The sequence below is a fragment of the Bactrocera tryoni genome, chromosome 3, assembly GCF_016617805.1.
Source record: "Bactrocera tryoni isolate S06 chromosome 3, CSIRO_BtryS06_freeze2, whole genome shotgun sequence".
In the NCBI taxonomy this organism is placed as follows: domain Eukaryota; kingdom Metazoa; phylum Arthropoda; class Insecta; order Diptera; family Tephritidae; genus Bactrocera; species Bactrocera tryoni.
Window position 1 is genome coordinate 39182530 of NC_052501.1, and position 17218 is coordinate 39199747.

At 38.7% G+C, this 17218-nt stretch overlaps 1 protein-coding gene across 2 annotated transcripts in view; it reads right to left on the reverse strand.

Moving 5' to 3' along the window:
- Nucleotides 1–2840: 2840 nt before the first annotated feature.
- The window catches only part of LOC120772846, a 30937-nt gene continuing 16559 nt past the window's right edge, over nucleotides 2841–17218 (reverse strand). The window contains exons 2-7 of one of the 2 annotated variants that reach the window (XM_040101661.1): nucleotides 15913–16034; nucleotides 15089–15844; nucleotides 14753–14965; nucleotides 14225–14635; nucleotides 13998–14160; nucleotides 2841–3199 (exon numbers count right to left, since the gene is read on the reverse strand). In XM_040101661.1, the coding sequence (XP_039957595.1) occupies nucleotides 3186–3199; nucleotides 13998–14160; nucleotides 14225–14635; nucleotides 14753–14965; nucleotides 15089–15844; nucleotides 15913–16034 (1679 nt within the window). In that variant the 3' untranslated portion in view covers nucleotides 2841–3185. Of the gene's footprint in view, nucleotides 3200–12465; nucleotides 13043–13997; nucleotides 14161–14224; nucleotides 14636–14752; nucleotides 14966–15088; nucleotides 15845–15912; nucleotides 16035–17218 lie in introns of those variants that run through there. The other variant, XM_040101660.1, reaches the window with a different exon arrangement.

Here is a 17218-nt window from a genome sequence, read left to right on the forward strand (position 1 = left end):
GCGATGCATGCAAATTATTGGGCAGTCCAGAGTTGCTGCGCAGCTGCTTACAGTTTGGTGCTCACGAGTATGTGTGCCAGCAACTTAGTAAAATTTCGGAAATTTGTTGCGGTCGTTTGATAAACGCTTTTGTCTACGGAGCATTAAAAATTTTCCTCCAAATAAATTTTAGTGCCGAAATGTTGTGGAAAAATACGCCAAATATTCGCATTAAAAGTTTACAAGCGCAAATTGATGGCTTCGTAAATGACTTTTTTAAGACATTGAAGTACGCTAGAACTTACAATATCATTAAACCCTTTGTACAGGGTGTTTGTTCAGATATGTATGAGTTATTCAAGCAGTAATTTAGAGCATATAATTTATGGTTATTGCCAAGAATTTAACTTTATTTTAAAGAAAACGGTTCGACATCTCTTTGAAAAATAACTGCGGACAAGTGACCGACGCAGATGGCCCGAATGAATTTCAGGCCCAATTATTGACTGAACAAAACTTCCTTTTGAAATTCAAGATCGGTGGCCATCTTATTTCTGCCGCATTTACAATCGTGCTACGCGAATTACTCATCTGCTGGGTGATTATGTCCTCCAAGTCTTGGGTGCGTCGGGCGAATTTAATCATTAGTTTGATCACAAATTTACACGATTTGCAAACGTTATTCTAGAATAAATATATTTATTATGAAATGGCAAGCCAAACTGAATATAAAACTGGTAACAGGTGTCAAAAAGACTAACCCCGTTAAAAGTTTTGTATCATTAAAAACCAAGCGCCTGAAAAATATTCCTTATAAAGGTCTAATTAAAATAAAGCTGTTTTTTTTGCATGCAATTAATGGCTTTATTTAGCATAGTTGGAACAAACCGATTTAGATAAAATATGCCCTGTTTTTTGTTTTAATAACTTGTTGTCATTTTGAAGATCATTTTAAAAGGCTGCTCTTATATAAACCCTCATCCCTATTGCAAAAACACTAAAGCAGTACAATTTCACAAGCTTCTGTTGAGTGAAATTTGTCACCAGCAAAACCTTTCGCCATAGAAAGAAATCGGTGGTAATAACTTGATTCTAGGTTAGGTCTATTAGGTTGATGCATAAAAACCTCCCAGTCAAGCTTCCGGTGCTTTTGACGAGTCGCTATCGATGTGTGTGCTCTGACGTATGGGAGTTGCCCATAGTAGTTGATTCCTCATCGAGTTCCTAATCATTTTAAGTTGGTTAGCTCCTAGCGAATCGAAACCATGCTAACTTAAAGATAGGACTAAAAGATTTCTAGTATGGAAAGGATAAGATTGAGAGGCTGGACAAAGTGGGTCTTCTTCTTTGCCTTTGGTTGTGGGCCTGACTCCTTGCCGAACATTCCTCCGCAGGAAAAATTTCGATGATTATTAGATATTATAATCGATCGCTGCCCACATGCGCCTGGCGGTTTATATATTGCTCGAGAGAAACGAAGGACTATATAGACAAGACTTTATTGCTCAATGCGTAGTCCTTTCATGGAGTCAACCGAAGCCATAAGCTATGCATTTAAGAGGGTACTCTATGGACCATCCCTACGGAAGCCTGGGCGGATGGCCCTCAACCGCCTAGTATGGCAGAGAAAAGGAAGGAGACGACCTAGGGACTATGCAGGTAGAGCCGGTCCTATTATACCTATCCAGAAATGGGGGCGGATTGGTAGTTAGGGAATCCGTCATCAGTTTGGAATGGCTTTTCGAGGAGGAATAACATGTTACGGAGCAGGCGCTGAACTAGCGCTGTTGCAGAAGTTTCTTCAGGTTAACCTTCAACATGCAATAGCGGTATTCGCAAACTTACTGCTCGTTTGAAACGAGACGAATTCAATCTCAACCTCATCCAAGAGGGGTGGCTGAGCAGCTATGAAATTTCTGGATTGGGGACGAAAAGTCATAAGCTGCAACAAACCAGTGACACAGGTAAAATGAGTGCTTGATTGATAGCTTGCCATAACGAACTATACGTTTTTTCCCCTTGCGACATCAGAAAAACGAACTGTACCTATACTTCAGGTAGCCCAGGGTTTCTTTTCCAGATGCAACAGGATAAAATTCCATGCTCTCTCCTTACGTGGTGAATAAGTCGTCAAATTCTTCGGCACGGTTTGTAAAGCTTTCCTAAAGAGCCTCACCTACCGTGGGCGATCAACTTATTCAATCATTTGAGTCCACTGGTCAGGATGCCAGTGCAGTCATGCTTTCGTGCAGCTGTTTTGTACTCATCTATGCGAGCTGCATTTGATTATTATATATTCGTTGGTCTGGAGGCAGGTTAGGATTGTGTTCATCGCGAAGGTAGAGTAGGTTTAGAACGATCGTGGCGAAATTGAGAAGTTGAGGCGGAGACGGAGTTATTTTAGTCCCCTTGTAATTCGCCCTTTGTGAGTTTGACAGTAATTTTGTACTATTTGATGTATACTTGCGATTTAAATCTCATAAATCCTCTAATCCTCCAAATAGATATTGTCTTTTGTTGTTGGTAAGTTATAATACTAACCAATTTACCATTAGTAAAATTTCAAAGTTCTCTAATTAATATTTTCTGCTCGTTGAACCTCAAACAAAATTAATTTTTTCACAAATAAACAAAAAACTGACAGATGTAAATTAAATGTATATAAATGAAATCAAAAGTTACGATATAACAGAGCATAAAGAAGTTATTTAATTAATATGCAGCAGTGAACTGCTTAATTTATATTAAATTTAATATTTTCTATAACAAAGAACATGATTACACAAGCTTTTAATAAATTTCGTTGTTTTTTTGTTGGTAACATGAATGAGCCCTAAAAGCGCACACAAAAAGCTATATTTATTTTCATATTTTTTTATAAAACTTTTTTTATTTGCTCCAGCACACATACACACACTTTTTTTGACTTATTTGTATTGTTATAAAAATAAATGTTATTAATAATTTTCTGACTTTTTTGTTAACTCAGCATAAATCACATTCCATTGCAAACAGAAGCTTTGATTTCAGCAACCAAATATTTTTGCAAAACGTTGAAAAATAATCCTCATTAATTAAACATCACCATCGCATTTAAATATTTGCCTCCGTTCGATGTAAGCCATAATTTTTAAAGGGAATTATCTGCGTTAAATATTACCTTTAAATGGCGTTAACAATTCATTGTTGAAATTTGCTCTGAGCAATCAATATTCAAAAGCTAAAAATAAATAAAAGTTAAGATAAAATAACATGTTTTTATTGGGAATTAATAATCAAATAATTTGTACAAAAATAAACAAATTTAGAGCCTATAAATTTATAAATTCTATAATTGCATATAGCGGATACATGGCGTATGAGTAACTTTTGACGCAGCCAACGCATATGAAGCGGTCAATGTGCAATTCGCAGAATTGCTGTGATTTTAATTTGTATGCCATTGCATGAAACGTTGAAAATTAATTTGAAATTTATTTTAGAAATGATTGAAAAAATATTTCTAACAACAGATTAGAACCATTTCTTGTAATCGGAGGGTTGAACATGCGTTGCAGAACTAGGAATTTTCAATGAAATCATATTTAAATCATAAATCAAAACATTCATTTTCAATGACAGATCTTATCATGCAATTTTTTTGTACCATCAAATGCATCGAACGGTTGCTTGTAGCAACACAGTATATCACCGGTATATGGCGGAAAAACCTTTGATCACTGAAAGAATTTTTTTTTGCGGGAATATAAGATTATTCTTTGACATAATCTTTAACTAGATTCATTGTCGTTATAACGAGCTTCCAACATTTCGGCACCTGTTGATTCAATTGAAGCTTCGTGGCCTTCCAAAATTTGCGATTGTTCTCGTCTCATCTTTTTCATTTCAGCGCTTTTTGGTTTGATTTCCAATATAAGCAAAATATAACAGAAATAGCGTCACTTCGAGAGCATTAACTTATCGGTGCATTAAATTTTATGAGGTTTTGATGGTATAAGCATTCTAAAGCAAAAACGTAACTTTTTGTTTGAGGTGCGAGACGCCTTTGCAGACAGAAAAATATTGAGGCCGAAATGCGTGAGTATGAAGCGCTTGACAAGCTGGCCGACAGAAGTAATGCTCGAAAATTCTACGAAAAAATGTGGCGGCTAAAAGAAAGTTCCAAGACCGGAGCTTACTCTTGTAGAACCCCCGATGGTGGTCTAGTGACTGATGCACAGAACATACCAAAATTATGAAGTGATAATCCCAATCGATAATGACGGAGCAGCCCGACCATAAAGAAGTTTGAATAGCAATTACCAATCTGAAGAGCAACAAAGCGGAGGAAACGATGGATTGCCGGTCGAGCTTTTCAAATACGGCGGCGAAGAACTGATAAGGAGCATGCATCAGCTTCTTTGTAAAATACAAGGTCTGTCGCAAAAGAAACAGGACTGGTTATAAAAAAACAACAAAAAACTAATATTTTTCAAAAGTTATATTTTTTTATTCAAAGTATTTTCCTTGTGCTTCGATACAGCGTTTAGCCCGGTCAATTAGCATTTCAAATTAGTGTTTAAGATCATTTTTATACTCTCGCAACAATGTTGCTAACGAGAGTATTATAGTTTTGTTCACATAACGGTTGTTTGTAAATCCTAAAACTAAAAGAGTCAGATATAGGGTTATATATACCAAAGTGATCAGGGCGACGAGTAGAGTCGAAATCCGGATGTCTGTCTGTCCGTCCGTCTGTCCGTCCGTCCGTCCGTCCGTCTGTCCGTCCGTCCGTGCAAGCTGTAACTTGAGTAAAAATTGAGATATCATGATGAAACTTGGTACACGTATTCCTTGGCTCCATAAGAAGGTTAAGTTCGAAGATGGGCAAAATCGGCCCACTGCCACGCCCACAAAATGGCGGAAACCGAAAACCTATAAAGTGTCATAACTAAGCCATAAATAAAGATATTAAAGTGAATTTTGGCACAAAGGATCGCATTAGGGAGGGGCATATTTGGACGCAATTGTTTTGGAAAAGTGGGCGTGGCCCCGCCCCCTACTAAGTTTTTTGTACATATCTCGGAAACTACTATAGCTATGTCAACCAAAGTCTACAGAGTCGTTTCCTTCAGGCATTTCCATGTACAGTTCAAAAATGGAAGAAATCGGATAATAACCACGCCCGCCTCCCATACAAAGGTTATGTTCAAAATCACTAAAAGTGCGATAACCGACTAACAAAAAACGTCAGAAACACTAAATTTTACGGAAGAAGTGGCAGAAGGAAGCTGCACCCAGTCTTTTTTAAAAATTGAAAATGGGAGTGGCGCCGCCCACTTATGGACCAAGAACCATATCTCAGGAGCTACTAGACCGATTTCAATGAAATTCAGTATATAATATTTTCTTAACACCCTGATGACATGTACGAAATATGGGTGAAATCGGTTCACATCACATCACATCACGCCTTCTTCCAATATAAAGCTATCTTGAATTCCATCTGATGCCTTCTCTGTATAATACGAGTATAAACATTAGGAACCAATGATGATAGCGGAATAAAACTTTACAAAAATACGGTATTTGAAAAATATTTAAATGACGAATAATGAAATCTCGATTATCACTTTACCATGCGAGAGTATAAAATGTTCGGTGACACCCGAACTTAGCCCTTCCTTACTTGTTCGGAATGCTCTTGAGAATATCGGTCGTCGCCCTTTGGATAGGTGAAATGTCCTGAAACCAGTGTCTTTTCATGGCCAAATGAAGTTTTCCAAATAGGTAAAAATCACAGGGTGCCAGATCAGGTGAGTAGGGTGAGTGATTAATGGTTAATATGGAGTTTTTTGTCAAAAAATCTGAAAATCAGTGACAAGCGTCGACCGATAACACGGCGCATTATCGTGCAACAGGCGCCAGGACCCTGCCTCACGGTATTGTGGTCGAGCACGACGAATGCGTGACAAAGGACGCTTCATAACACCAAGGTAAAACACAGCATTAATTGTTTGGCAAGGTGGGACGAACTCTCGGTGTACAATACCCTCGGAATCGTAAAAACAAATCAGCATTGTCTTTATTTTTGACTTCTGAAGACGACCGACTTCTGATCGTCAAAGAGGTCCTCACGACCTTCTTGGAATCGCGTAAACCACTCATGCATATTACTACGGGATAGGCACTGATCACCATTAACTTTTTTCATCATTTGAAATGTTTCAGTAAACGTTTTCCCAAGTTTAAAACAAAATTTAATATTTGCTCTTTGCATTTTACGACCGATGACCAAAAGCTGCTGTCACTTTTTGATCGATAACATCCATTGTAGTTATCCAATTGTCTTAAAATTTTTACGAAATGTGAACAAGAGATCAAACTTTTTATTTCATATACCCACTAGTAGGTGGCGCCACCAGAAACAGTTATACTTAAAAAGTTCTGTTTCTTTTGTGACAGAACTTGTATGGTCGAACGAAAGCATACCCAACGATTGAAATTTTAGTGCGCTCTGCCTAATCCACAAAAAAAGAGACCCCACAATCTGCGCCAACTACCTACCAATCGACACACACCACCTGTTCGTGGATTCCAAAGCTGCTTTCGACAGCACGAAAAGGAGCTGCCTTTATGCCGCGATGTCTGAATTTGGTATCCCCGCAAAACTAATACGGCTGTAAACTGACGTTGAGCAACACCAGCTCCGTCAGGATCGGGAAGGACCTCTCCAAGCCGTTTGATACTAAACGAGGTTTCAGACAAAGTGAATTCCTATCGTGTGACTTTTTCAACCTACTTCTGGGGAAAATAATTCGAGCTTAAGAACTTGATCGAGCTGGAGAAATCTTCTATAAGATGTTCAGCTGCTGGCGTATTCCGATGATATTGATATCATCGGCCTCAACATCCGCGCCGTTAGTTCTGCTTTCTCCAGACTGAACAGGGAAGCACAGAAAACGAGGGCAAGACGAAATATCTCCTGTCATCAAACAAACTGTCGTCGCATTCACGACTTGGCTCTCACGTCATAGTCATAACTTTAAAGTTGTAGATAATTTCGTCCTTCTTGGAACCAGCATTAACAGTATCAACAATGTCAGCATCGATATCGAATGCCGAATAACTTTTTCCAACAGGTACTTCGGACTGAGTAGGCAATTGAGAAGTCAACTTGTCTCTCGACGAACAAAGACCAATTTCTATAAATCACTCATTATTCCCGTTCTGCAAATGGTGTAGAGGCATGGACTATGACATCTGATGACTCGACGTTAAGAGTTTTCGAGAGAAGGGTTCTGCGAAAGATTTATGGTCCTTTGCGCATTGGCCACGGCGAATTTCGCATTCGATGAAACGATGAGCTTTATGAGATATACGACGCAATCGACATAGTTCAGCCAATTAAAAGATAGCGGCTACGCTGGCTAGGTCATGTTGTCCGGATGGACGAAAACACTCAACCTCTGAAAGTATTCAAGGCAGTAACCTCCGGGGGAAGCAGATGAAGAGGAAGACCTTCACTCCGTTGGAAGGACCAGGTGGAAAAGGACCTGGCTTCGCTTGGAATATCCAACTGGCACCACGTAGCGAAAAGAAGAAACGACTGGCGCGCTGTTGTTAACTCGGCTATAATCGCGTAAGCGGTGTCTACGCTAATTAAGAAGAAGAAGAAATAAGAAAAAGAATGCCATCAAGTTCAGTGGCATTTTTCAGAAAATCTCGTTGTCACTTTAAAAAACCTGGCTTGACCAAAATAATCAAATCGCAGTAATTATAAACAAGCGACACAGGGCAGAGTTGCTGACGTTTCGGATAGCTTTTATCAAACGTCCGTTTGCTATTTCCTGATATTAAAATTAGGTGACTAATTGTTAACGTCTTATAACTGTCAGTATGTGTGCCATTTGGACTTAAAAGCTGTCACCGGATATATTTCACTCACTAATTTATCTTAATCTTATTTTGAATTAATTTTATTATATTTCATTACATTATTTTTGTGGATGACTGCTCGCCCATTTCACTCATCGTGTATCTTGTTTCATATTACTAGTAGTTTTATTGAATGCCCTTTTTGATTAGTAGCTCGCCATAAAAAAATATTTTTTACAGCATTTTAACAGTCATTGGGTTTTTTATCCATATTTAAGTTTTCACTACATTTTAGTCTTTCTTTAACTTATCCTTTGTTAGGCTCCCGGGCACGGAAACACTGAAGTCCTCAACGACTTCGATTATATGTCTAACAATCTAGATCACTGCATCGCGGAATCGTCTTGCGTCTTTCTTTGCTCACACATCTGCTTGGGGATTTGTGGGCGGGGCTAATACGTTGAAGAAGAGGTGCAATGGCTTTTTTCAACCGATTGAAAGCAAGTCGGTTTTCCGATGTTCTCTTGTGTTCAAGCGCTGGACCTATGGACCTCCAGTCAGCTCAGCAAGCGCTGGTGAACAACCAGAACTGGTACGACTTCGAAATTTTTCTGGCCCAGAGTGCACCGATTCTCCGAACTACTTTTATTCAGCAAATCTCGCCACACTTTTAGGTGTTCCCACGGCTAAAGCTGTATGGAGGAAGGCGAGGCTAAAACACGTTGTCCCTTTCTTCTCTATAACCTGGCTTTCAACGAACTTATTTTGAAATAAGAATGAATTGAAATAGATACCTCAATTTTGAACCAACCCAGCGACTTTACCAGTTATTAGTGGATATTTCAAACAAGTGGAAACCAGTTTAGTAATACTCAAGGAAATAATTCTATTATGCAGTTCTGCCGTTACAGTATTTTTATTTTTTTTTTGTTTTTGTAGTTGGAGGAAGCATCGAAAGCCGAAGTGCGGAACTTTAATCCGCAACTCAATTCTCTCCCACGGAACCACTAGATATGGTATTACTTCACGGACGGATTGACGCCTATTCTGCTGTAGCTGTCTTAGTATTGTCGTGATAGAAATTGCCACTTCGCGAACAGCTTTCCACTTCCCAGAGGACTGACACATAAGTGTAGTCAAACTTTCCATCGTTGAACTATCACCTAGTGCTTTTTCCATCTTCTCCCTTATATTTAGAAACTGAGGACAATGGAAAAACACGTGTTCAGAGTCTTCTATTGCCTCCGTACACATCGAACAATACGGACTGACGTCATTTTGAAATTTGTATAAATAGCCTCTAAAGCATCCATGCCGGCTTCATATTTGGATCAGGTGGAAATCCAGGTCCCCATGTTGTCTACTTATCCACGTATGGATGTCAGGTATAAGTCTGTGGGTCCATCGTCCTTTAGTTGAGGTTTGCCATCGTTGCTACCTTATAGTTATGGTCTTCTTTCTCTCTTCTCTCTTTTGGATTTCTGTAATTGGCGCTGATAGCTCATATAATCCCGTGAACTCGTCACCCTGGATGTCTATGGCGGCTTACTAGCTAGTACTTCAGCTGCTTCGCTGCAGTATTTATACTTTGAGATTTGTTATGTCACTCAATCTCGTTGCATTTGAAAGATTTCACAAACATTTCTAAATAAATTAATAAAATTCAACTTAAATTGTCAGGGTTGTCTCTAATGAGTTGAAAATATTTGCACTTTCTGTGCTTCTTCTTCATAATTTTCACTTTCTTACAGGGCAAGACGCCACTCTTAAGTCTAAGCAACGCAAACACACACTTATTTGGCCAAACACATATGAATGTTGATGCTGAAAGTGAATTTTAGCCAACTTCGGCTTTTGCTTTATTACGGAACTTTTCGTCTGACCTCAATACCGAGCATTCTAATCTCATTTCATTGTGCGCACACAATCAACAAACTGAAGATAAAGTGTTTATATTTACAACACAGACACTGCCACATGGCTCCGTTACGTGGCGGTATGTGTATGTGCGTGTGTGTTTGTGTATTTTTTGTAAGATTTCTGTTTGACTTGTGCTCACATTAGCTTTTAGACATTTACTTTTACACATTTGCTGCTTTCGCCACAGATTTTTCTTCGCCGCCACAAGCGTGGCAAGAAGGTCTGAGGATGAGGCTGAGGCTGAGGCTGAGTTCCAGCCATAACTTTTATTTGAATTCGTATGCATTTTGCATTTGTTGTGCAACTTGGCGGCGCATATGCTTGCATGTTTCCTGTTTGCCTTGTGGCTGTGTGGCAAATATGGCATGAAAAGCCGCCTGCCACTTACTACTTGCCACTTTCAACAGCTGCAGCTCGTTCATATAAAATGCAAATGCATCAGTAGCTTTTCTTTATTACAAAACAGACACACCGACATACACAGAAAGGCGAAGTTTTTATATTTTCTTTATTTAATCCTGCGCCTCTCGTTGTTTGCCTTGTTGTTGTTTTGTTGCACTTTTTGGTGGCAAGCAGAAGTTGTGCCGCGCTCGCTGAAAGCAGCGCCGTGCACCTGCTATAAATTTCTTCGACGACAGCTTCTTCAAGAGCGAACTTTCCCTTGTTTCCCCCACCTCCTCTCTCTCCGCCGGCTGCTTGCCTTGTTTGATTACACAGTGATATACTCACGTTTACTTTTGCTTGATTTTTCACTTGGGCTGTTTGCTTTTGCCGTATTTTTAATTCATATTTTCCATTTTATTTTATGTTTCTCTCATTTTTTCTGAACTTTTGTGCGAGTTTACAATTTTTCTTTTACTTACTTACTTAACTTTTCGCATATTTGCTCGCTCTTTCACTTTATTGTTTTGGTTTTGTTGTTGCTGCTGTTGTTTAGCTGTTTGTTGTTGCCTGTTGCACTTTGTTGAACTTTGCCATTGTGTTGTTTGTGTTAGTATGACTGTGTGTGTGTGTGAGCTTGTAGCGTTAAAACTGCAAAGATGATTCGCTTTGTTTGCTCTGCACTTAGAAACTTTCAATTGAATTGCAGGCAGCAAGTATTCTTGACACATTACCCCCCCGCCCTTATATTGCCATTGTCTTTGGTTACTTTGCTCTTTCATTTAGCTGCGCTTTTCAGTCAAGTGTTTGCTATTGAAATGCAATATGTGAATTTATAAGTGCATGCCTGTGTGTGTGTTTGCTTCCATTTTTATATCAATGCTGTTGTAGCAGCCGAAAGGTGAGTAGTCACTAGTTTGAAACAATGTTCGAGAGTTCAAACGAAGGCAGATGTCACTTAGTAAAATATAAACTTTTAAGTTTTTCCTCTTCTCAGTTCACAAATATTTGTTATTTTTCCGAAAGAGACTTGCAAAAATATATGCATTCCTTTTTTGCAAAACTACTTTTATTGCAAATATAAGTATTTCATGACATAGAATTAAGTTATATATTTAGATATCATTTATTGACCTGAAATTGTAATGGATATCTGGAAAAGTCAACTTCCTTGAATTGTCTTTTCGGTAGAAATAAATTTTTAATATATAATATTTTTAATAATATAAATATATTAGGGTGTGTCATTCTGAGGCAACCTTTTTTTCAACTGAAAAACAGGCTACAAACTTTCGAAAATGTGAAAAAGAAAGTCACTCAAAAGATGAGCTCTTAATATTAATATTAAGAGGTGCATATTTCAAATTTTCTGTTTTCCATATAAATTACATGGAAAAAACTCTTTTTTTTTGAGGTGGTTATTGTGCGGAGGTTATTATATGTGCATGCGATGGCTGCCAGTAGGGATGGTAAACTTAATTCTAATCGAATCGATCTTCAGTAGTCGAAGTCGATTAAGAATCGATTCTAGACATTCAGCCTGTTTTTCAGTTGAAAAAAAAGGTTGCCTCAGAATGATACACCCTAATATATATATATATATATATCAATATCAATATCAATCTTAATCACAAAACTTTAATCCCAGTCTTACCCTCAAGCGCACTTATATTGAGATTAATATTTCATTTTCAATCTCAATCTGCATCTCAAATCCAATCCCTAATTGTAGTCTCAATATATCAGTCCCAATTCTCATCTACATCCGAGTCTTTCTCTTAACCTCAATGTCAAGCTAATAATCCTGGCTTTCGAGGAACTGATTTTGAAATATATCGGTAGATACCTCAATTTTGAATCAACCCAATGACCTAACCAGTTATTAGTGGATATTTCAAACAAATGGGAACCAGTTTAGTAATATTCAAGGAAATTATTAAATTATGCAGTTCTGCAGTTACAGTATTTTTATTTCTTTTTTTTTGTAGTGAGAGGAAGCATCGAAAGCCGGAGTGCGGGACTTTAATCCTCTAAACCTAACCTACTGAATATAATAATATAATAATATGAATCTCATTTTCATTACCAATCTCAATCTCAATCTCAATATCAACCTCAATTGCAGCTTCAATCTCTATCTCAACCTGAAACTTTCATCGCAATTTAAATCTCTTCAACTTATGTGCAAATCCCAGCCCTGCGGGCAAACAAAACTGAGTGTGGTTCAGTTGACAACTGTCAGAAAGACCAATTCCGAAAAACTATTTCCTCATTGGAAACCACACATCTAAAAACCCTATTATCCATTGTAAATGAATCACAGAGCCGTCTCAAATGAAGTTTACTTTAATTAAATTATATTTAGTTACTTAAAAAATCACATAAAATCACATAAAATGAGCGTAAAATTTAATTCTCCTTCCTCGTCCTTAATTCTGCATGGTCAGCGACACCATCAATGAAACTAAGTTCGCATTTCGTGCCTCCCACGGTACGGTCATATCGTAAAAGTACCGTTGTATGAAAGTCCACACATTTTCACACATCGTTGGATACTTCAGATTGCATGTGTGGTAAATCTTGAAGCACAAGTCGAGCGCTTGCAGGAATGATTGCATGCAATAGAAGTGATTCTCCAAAGCAACGTAGATTTTCGAAATTGTGCATTCATTGGGCATAATTACGACCAGAAAAGGGTGTGTGGTGCGATTGACCGGGCCATATTTGCGATTATACAGATCCAAGCGTGATTCGTATGATTCGAGCGTATTGAGACGCATCACAAATGCATCAATGCTGTCAGTCAGATTGGCGCGTATGCTCAACTTGCCATAGTGATCCTTGAAGCGGCTCGTACAGGGCAGCAGCGCAGTCAAGCCAACGGCGTAAATGAAGTCCTTTTCGTCTGAAATGTGTGAGAGAGTTGAAATGGAAGTGTTAAAAGATTGATGTGTTAATGAGATCCATAAGGAGAGAAATTATTATAAGGAATATGACGTCTCTATTAACAATATTTCCATGTCTGTCAATAATTTTTCAATTGTTTCTTATATGGCAATGATATAGGAATATTGAATTATTTATATCAATTTTTAAACAGGTGGTAACCTTTAACACAAAAATATTTAAAGCTATATTTCTTTTCCCTTTAATTTTATCGAACTGTAAATTTTTCGTATTTAAACTATTTTAATCAGGTGGCAACGCTTAAAAAAAATTATTTAAACATTTTTTAATTTTTCTTTCCACTTTCAATTTAATCGAATTCTGCTTACAAATTTTTCTTATTTAAAAAATTTTAGTCAGGTGGCAACGCTTAATAAAAAAATATTTAAACTTTTTTTCAGTTTCATTCAAATCGAATCGCTCTTATTAATTTTTTGTATTTCAAAGATTTTAGTCAGGTGGCAACCTTTCTGAAAATCATTTTTATTATTTCTATTTCTATCAAATTTTCAATTATAATGGAGTATACTTATCAAATTTTTTCAACTAAAATGTTTAGTAAAGGTGGCAGTTCAGTTTTTTTCGATGAGACTACAGTTTTTTTCGATAAGACTACAGAGTAGGAATCAAAATTTTTAGGAAAATCAAGGAATCAAAAAATTTTTATTATTCTATCGATTCGGCATTTACTGTGGTAATACCATGTATACTTTAAACGTGATGATAATTTGTTGCATAACGCAATTTCGTTGCACTTACTTCACTAAATACATATATTTTTTGATTCAACCTGAATCATATCGAATAAAGACGTGAACAACGGATCAACTTTCGCCCTTCTCTACGCAAAAGCCCCGTTCAATATTTTCATTGATACCTTCCCATAACTGTCTCTACATCTCTTCTTTACATACCTTTACTTGCCATGCCCATTTTGCAGTACTTGTATAACTTTTTGATGTCGTCATGATGGAGCTTCTTATCAAATTGCGGTGTGACCTTTTTCATGTAGTCATCCCACTTGGACACCAGCAGATTTTCCTTATCCGGAAAGACGTGACGAAAATCGATTTTATACTGCAAACAAATTACTTTACAAAACGCACTCAAACAAACAACTGCACGCGACGGTCGCACATACCAACTCGGCGGCACGTGGATCGGCCAGCTTTGACCAGTTGGTGAGCAGTTCAGCCAAACCACTCTGTTGTAATTCCTTCTGCCGCAGCGCCCAGGTCTGAATCCATTTATCACACACTTCCTCCCAGCTAAAATGGTCCGTAGTCAGCAGTTGCTTCAGGGCCAGCGCCGTCATCTCGTCCACACGTGGCACATGGCCGGGCAAGTCGTGTGGATACGTGGACATGGTGTCATCATCGTCCATTAAACTGCTGCCGGTGCTCATCGGCTGTGTCATATCAACGTCAAACATACAATCTTCGTCATCGCTGAGACGTATCATGCGGCGACGCTTGACATTCTCATTGGAGTAGCGCTGATAGAGCCGACCCAGCGGGTTGCCTTTACCGCCGCGATAAATAAAGTAGTAATCCTGCAATCACAGCGAGATAAAATGGAGATCGTAAATTCTTCAGCATGTGTTAGCGTATTTTTCAAGAGCAGCCACACACTCGCACTCAAGAAGGCATATATGTGTGTATGTACTTACCGCTGCGGCTTGTTCATTGGGGAATAGTGTTATGATGTCACTTAAAATCGCACGCAGATCCTTCGGGCTCAGAGACTCCCCCTGGCGCATTACATCAGAAACAATGAGGCGCACGATTTCGTTACGTTGGCTGTTTTCCAGGTAGCCGTTTTTATTGTAAAACTGCTTAATGCGCTGTCCGATGTGCGAGCTTTGCAGTACCTTGCCGGTATCCTGGAAAAAAAAATTTTACACAAAAATGGACGAATATAAAGCAAATGTCATAAAATTTCATGAAAATAACAGTCTAACCCTTTAAAGACCCACCTCTCTCCCTTCCCACGCATGTCTACCTACCACTTTGGGGCATTGCATAATCAATGGTCCCTTAGGCGCATAGCCATCGCCGCCGCTGCAACTTCCGCCTCCACCCACACCTATAACAATCTCTGCGTTCGCCCCTCTGTTGCCATTTGAATCGCCACCACCGGTGCCACCACTGCCGCTGCCACTCGCCATCATAAACTGCTCCTCGGCATTTATGGTCTTTATCATCGCGGCTCTGGTCGTCATTGCGGCTGCTGTCGATGCGGTCGTTGTTGTTGTCACTGCCCCCGCCGCCGCAGCAGTTATCGTTGCCATTGCGTGTCGTTTAGGTGATTTGGCATTTTGTGGCATGAAGCTGAACGCGCCGCGCAAATCTAATGTCGGCTCCAGCACAACAGCTGGCATATTATGGCCCATGTGCGCTGTAGCGCTGCTGACACCCGGCAGCAGGCTTAGAAAATCCTCAGCTGGTGCCCTGTTGCGTTTGATAATGGTGGCAGAGCCGGTTGTTGCTGTGGTGGATATTGCGGCAGCGGTGGTGGCGGTGGTTGTAGTGGCTGTGTAGCTCGGTATAACGGTGAGTGTTGCTATGGCATTATTGGTCGCCATATTAGCTGGGATTGTTTGCAAGCCGCTCGCCGCAGTTTGTAGTTGTTGCAGTGGCTGCATGGAAATCGCAGGCACGACAATGGATGTGGGTGGTTTTTTGACTGTCCCATTAATGGTTGCAGCCGTGTGCCGTGGGGAGACTTCCCGCGGTGTGCTGCTTTTGTCTGCTGTCGGAAACTGTTATGTGAAGAAGATAAACAAAGGGAATATTTCATTGCTCAAAGTCTTATGAAACCTTGATTCACCTTTTCTTTGCACCATGCGAAGAGTTTTTCCCGGAACTCAGCACGATAGCCGATGTGGCGTATGGCAGTGTTTATGTCATCCGCTGTGAGATATTTTAAGCTGCGAAAAGTGATGTCATTCACTGGGCAAAGGTAAAAACAGAAAAATAAAAATTTCAGAATCTATGTTTTTGTGTAATTTCGTTCATTTATAAATGAAGTCCAACTCGGTATTTACGATATCACAATATTAATTAGGTATTTTATTTGTATTTTCAGACTGAACAATTTTATTGCATTTAAGATTCAGGACAGTTCATAATCGGATTCTATATTTGTTATACTAAATAAATCTCAATTTATGCTTGTATGATTGTAATTCGAACTCAATTCAATTCGTGAAAAACATATCTTATTAGCCATATTTCGGTAAGTAAGTCAACGGAGCATGCTGAACCACATAGTGTCTAAGAATGCCTACTTAAGCCTTATGTTAATAGTCAACTTTATCGACATCTTTTAGCTAGCGGTTACCGGAGCTCAGGGACCCTAAAATTGACAATTTTGAATATTTTTTTAAATATAAATAGTTATTGGTCGTTTTGAGACAAAAGAGATTTTAAAAATTCTGCAGTTAGTTTAGGACAACCCAACCCATTTTTAGAATAGCTGCCACTTGAGTGAGAAAGGTCAGCATGGCTTCATTCTTTTCTATCACCGCACACGAAGCGACCATTTTTTCTTGGTATGTTGACAGTTTTCGGTGAAAATAGACGTTTTTATGTTCTCGCATAATGTTTCACATGAGTGAAGTAGGCATCATCGTTATGTAGAAATTTTGTAGAGAAGCGCGAGAGTTACTACCACAAAAGCTGAAGTTACGTATCAACAAGTAAGGAAGCGCTAAGTTCGGGTGTCACCGAACATTTTATACTCTCGCACGATAAAGTGATAATCGAGATTTCATTATCCGTCATTTAAATATTTTTCAAATACCGTATTTGTGTAAAGTTTTATTCCACTATCATCATTGGTTCCTAATATATACGTATATTATACAGAGAAGGCATCAGATGGAATTCAAAATAGCGTTATATTGGAAGAAGGCGTGGTTGTGAACCGATTTCACCCATATTTCGTACATGTCATCAGGGTGTTAAGAAAATATTATATACCGAATTTCATTGAAATCGGTGTAGTAGTTCCTGAGATATGGTTTTTGGTTCATAAGGGGGCGACGCCACGCCCATTTTCAATTTTTAAAAAAAGCCTGGGTGCAGCTTCCTTCTGCCATTTCTTCCGTAAAATTTAGTGTTCCTGACGTTTT